Source organism: Elephantulus edwardii, unplaced genomic scaffold, assembly GCF_000299155.1.
Source record: "Elephantulus edwardii isolate Elephantulus edwardi_28Jun2011 unplaced genomic scaffold, EleEdw1.0 scaffold00179, whole genome shotgun sequence".
NCBI lineage: Eukaryota > Metazoa > Chordata > Mammalia > Macroscelidea > Macroscelididae > Elephantulus > Elephantulus edwardii.
Window position 1 is genome coordinate 971,229 of NW_006399929.1, and position 5,226 is coordinate 976,454.

At 37.4% G+C, this 5,226-nt stretch overlaps 1 protein-coding gene across 1 annotated transcript in view; it reads left to right on the forward strand.

The window, feature by feature from the left end:
• FAM179B (family with sequence similarity 179, member B) overlaps positions 1–5,226 on the forward strand; it is a 137,927-nt gene that overhangs the window by 43,504 nt on the left and 89,197 nt on the right. The window contains 1 exon segment of the mRNA XM_006896023.1: positions 785–1,093. Within this exon segment, the coding sequence (XP_006896085.1) occupies positions 785–1,093 (309 nt within the window).

Consider the following 5,226-nt stretch of genomic DNA (forward strand, 5'->3'; position numbering starts at 1 on the left):
GTTTTAATTTGCATCTCTCTTAGGGCTAGGGATTTTGAGCATTTCTTCATGTGTTTGTTAGCCATCTGAATGTCGTCTTCGGTGAAGTGCCTTTTAAATATATTTGAGAGCTTTACAGAGCACAGAAAACAGTAATTAGTTCAAAAAATAGCACTCAGAAAATTGGTCCATTATAAAATAGAAAAATAAAATTAGATCTTTGCCTCTTACTTTACAACTGTATACGTCTAGCAACAACTCTAGCAGAGCAACGGAGTCCAGTTGGGACTGGTAATAGAAGGCCAGGGAATATTTGGAAAAACATAAAAGTAAGGAATTACTGAGTCTCCTCACCAGCATACTCCTTTTTTACCAGCCAGAAAACCGAAGAGAATTTTTAATAACTACCTTAATAACATTGGGACTTTCCCAATTAACAGACATATCTTTTCTTATCTTTATGGAGAAAACCAACTTTGTGGCTGTGTTTGAGATGATAGACTGCAAACAGTGGCACCATCTCATTTGCACAATATAAAAAAGCCCTAAAAACCTTGAGTCTCTGTAATGAGGATATAAAAGATGATGGACACATAATAACAAAGGAAAAAGTGGAAAAGAGGTATAAAAAAGTGTGGCCAACATTTTAATAACACCTATAAGTCCAAGATAATAAATAATTCTATCAGGAAAAAAAAATATGTAAATGTTATATAGAATAAAAGCCTGAATATGAAAAGCAGAAAACTTAGCTCTTAAAAGATGTATGTACGTAAATAGCATATTTTCTTTTGTTTTATTCCAGTGTACACAAGCCTAAATTTTGGCAGTAAGACACAGCAAACATTTGGCAGTCAAACAGAGCCTACCGTATCATACTCTGGTTCAAATCCACATTCCGGAACCTTCATCCTTCCATCCTATCCTCTCTCGTCACCTCGAACCAGTCCAAAGCATACATCTCCTCTTACTGTATCTCCAAAGAAGTGTCAAGATAACTCCATTAATTTTTCAAATTCATGGCCTCTTAAAAGTTTTGAAGGACTGCCAAAGCCAAGCCCACAGAAAAAGCTTCTGAGCCAAAAATCATCTGACCCTACAGGTAAAAATGATGGCCAAATAAAAAGGGGGGTAGGCGGAATATATATACATATAGTTCAAGTCTGTCTGAATGTGTTAATTCTTAGGAGTTAGTGCATAGTTATACCTGTTGTTGTTGTTGTTGTGTGCTTTTGAGTCAAACTGACTCATAGCTGACCCTCTAGCAAATTTTCAGAAAGCAGTAAATTTTATGGGAGAAGACTGCCTATCCTGCAAAGCAGCTGTAGATTCGAACTACATGTGTTTGGGGTTGTACTAGGCCACCAGAGCCCCTGATAGACTTTTTAAAGCTTATAAATTATCCTTTTTTTTCTAGGTTAGTAAATATGTAGGAACAGAATATTTAATAGCATGTTGAATACATCAAGTATATAAAATAAAACTTAATTGAAATTTATTCTCTTACATTTCCACTTCAAATCTCTTAGTTCTTTATTTTTAATTCATAATGAGCATAAATAGCATGTTAACTGAGAACCTGTTTACAAATTTTAACTTATTTATATGTTTAACATACTCAATATTTAGTATTCTCATATTCAACATTTAGTGCTTCCTTAATACTAAAATTCTATTATTAGCTATAAAGAAAATATTGTTAGTAGTAGCTTTCTTCAAACTGTAAGTTCCTTTTAGACAAATCCAGATTCAGAATAAAATATCTATTAAATGCATCCTCTTTGTATTTCTGTTTTCTTATCTCCAACTTCTAAGATAGATCACCTACTACTGGTGACCTAGACCTTGTTGTTGTTGTTGTTGCTATTGTTGTTATGTGTGTGCTATCAATTTGTCTGCAACTCATAGCAACCCTATGTACAACAGCTCTGAAGGCTGCCCTGTCCTGACCCAGTTTCACTGACTCCAACACACCACTCTTATCCCAGTTACTGTTACAATCCATCTCATTCAGGATCTTCATCTCCTGCACTCTACCTCCATCCTTCCAAACATGATGTCCTTCTCCAAGGACTGGTCCCTCCTGGCCAAGTGCCAAAAGTATGTGAGACACAGGTTCAAAATCCTTGCCTCCAAGGATAAACTTGGTTTCACCCTCTCCATACAGACCTGTTTATTCTTTTGGTGGTCCATGGTATGTTCAAGACTCTTCTCCAGCACCACAACTCAAAGGCATTGATTCTTCTGTCATCCTTAGTCATTATCAAGGTCTCTGGCTTTATAGCATTGCAAAGACCATAGCCTACATCAGGCTTACTTTTGTCTCTATATTGACATTGTTTGGTCCTCAGTACTCTGGAGAAGTCCCTGATAGCAGATTTTCCCAGTGCAGTTCATCTTTGGTTTCCTGACTGCTGTACCAGGAGTATTGATTATGGAACCAAGAGAGTTGAAGCTTAACAATCTCAGTCACTTCACCATCTATCATGGTGCTGCCAGTTGGCCCAGTGGTGAGAATCTTTGTCTTCTTGATGTTGACCTTAATCCATATTGAAGTGTACAATCCTTGACTTTCTGCAGCAAGTACTTCAGGTCCTCCTTAGTTTCAGCAAGCAAGCTTGTGTCATCTGCATTTCACAGGTTGCTGATGAGTCTTCCTCCAATCCTGATGCCACATTCCTCCTCATAAAGGTCAGCCTCTTTAATGATCTGTTCTGCCTATAGATTGAAAAGGTATGGAGACAGGACACATCCCTGACGCACTCCTTTACTGATTTTTAAACATGTAGCGTTTCCTGCTTTGTTCTGAGGACAACGTCCTGGTCTGAGTATAGGTTTCACTTGAGCACAATCAAGTATTCTGGAATTCTCATTTTCCTCAAGGTTAGCCACAGTTTGTAGTGATCCACACAGTCAGGCCTTTGCATAGTCAATGAAACATAGGTAGACATTCCTCTGGTACTCTTTTCTTTCTGCCAAAATCCATCTGCCGTTGGCAATAATGTCTCTTCTAACTTGTATTTCTGGTAGCTCTCTATTAATGTACTGTTCCAGTCATTTGTGGATAATCTTCAGCAGGATTTTTCTTGTATGTGATATTGTTCTATAATATCCACACACTGTTGAGTACCTTTTTTTAGAATGGGAATAAATATGGATCTCTTCTAGTCAGTTGGCCAGGTAGTTGTCTTCCAGATTTCTTGGCATAACCTGGTGAGTATGTCCAGATCAGCATCAGAAATACTGGAATATGTCAGTTGGTATTCCATCCATTCCTGGGTCCTTCTTTCTTCCTAATTCCTTCAGAACAGCTTGCACTTCCTCCTTCATCACCACTGCCTCCTGATCATACGTTGTTTCTTGAAATTCTTCTGTGTCATCAAATTCTTTTTAGTATAGAGACTCTGCATGCTCCTTCTTTTAATGCTTCCTGAATTATGCAATATTCTGCCCATAGTGTCCTTAAGTATTGCACCTTGAGGCTTGAATTTATTCCTTAGTTCCTTCACCTTAAGCAAGTTCATCTCTTTTGATTTTCCATCTCCAGCACTTTGCACATTTCATTATAATACTTTGCTTTGTCTTCCCAAGCTACCCTTTGAAATCTTCTTGTGAGCTTCTTAACTTCCTGCTTTCTTCCCTTTGCTTTGGCTTCTCATGTTCTAGTGCAATATTTAGAATCTCTTCTGACATCCATCTCGGTCTTTTCTTCCTCCTCTGTCTTTGTAATGACATTTTACATTCTTCCTGAATTATGTTCTTGATATCCTCCCATAGCTCGTCTGGTCTTCGTTCATTAATGTTCAAGGCCTCAAACCTGTTCCTGAAATGGTTTTTGAAATTCAGGTGAAATAGATTCAAGGTAGATTTTGGTTCCTGTGGATTTGATTTTATCTTCTTTAACTTTAGTTTAAACTTGTATATGGTGGTCTGTTCCATAGTCAGCACCTGAGCACCTGGCCTAGTGTTCACAGCTGCTATTTTTTAAAAATTTATTATTAATTTCAGTAAAAATTTACAAAGACTTTGGATTTCCATTCATTTATTGTTGCACTTTTCCCCCTTCCTAACCCCTCCCCCTAGTACACTACCCTCTTGTAAAAGTAAAAGAAAAATTCTTTCATCGTTTTACAAACCCTCCCCCAGGTACACTCCACCATGTAGCCTTTGCTCTAGACACCTGTCATGACAAAAATACCTAATCACATATTCCTTTTAAACAATTTTCTCCCTTATCTGTTTCAGTGCGGTATACATTATTGAACCCATCTTTCTCAGTCTGCCCCCAGCCCCAAGGTCAGTCCTGTTTTACAAGAGTGGCACCATGCAGTATTTGGCCTTTTGTGACTGAGATACTTCACTCAGCATAATGTCCTCCAGGGTCACCCATTTTTAATAATATTGCATGAGTTCCTTCTTTTTCAATGCAGCATAGTATTCCATTATGTGAATATACCAGGGCTTCTCTATCCATTCGTTTGTTGATGGACACTTAGGTTGTTTCCAACTCCTTGCTATTGTGAACAAAGCCGCAATAAACATGGGTGTGCATATATCTGCTTGGATGTCAGTTATGGTCTCTTTGAGGTATATTCCCAGTAGTGGAATTGCTGGTCATAGCTGCTATCGAGCTTCTTCAGCGATTCTTTCCACAGATGTAATCCATTTGATTCCTGTGCATACCATCAGGTTACATTCATGGGTATAGTCTGTGTTTATGTTTCTTTTAAATGGTATTTGTGATGAAAAAACTCATTGCTTGTACAAAATTCTATTCTTTCCTCGCCCTCATTTCTGTTAGGGACCAAAAATAGTGTGCCTCTAGCAATTCAAATCCATTAGCATCTTTATGAGCGAAAAGATGTAATGTGTCTTCTTCCTGTGCTGTTTACAGACTCAGAAAATCCACTGGAAGATAAGTTACGAATCTTTTTAAACTCAACAGCAATGAATATGATAATACCAATGCTCTTGTTTACGGTCATGAGGCAGATTTATTGTACATTGAATTTCATCACTTTCTCTTAGCTCTGGAACATTCTTGTGTTTCTTCTATGTAATTCCTACATTATTAAGTATTGCCTTGAACTTCATTCACTTTGTTCTTGCCAGTACCCAGTGTTAGTACTCTGAATATATTTACTCAAATGTTGCTTTTACAAGAATAATAACCCTTCTAGATTGTTGTGAATCTTTATGATAGCAAATATAAGTTGTCCTGATATGTATGAGGATGTTGTTGTTGTT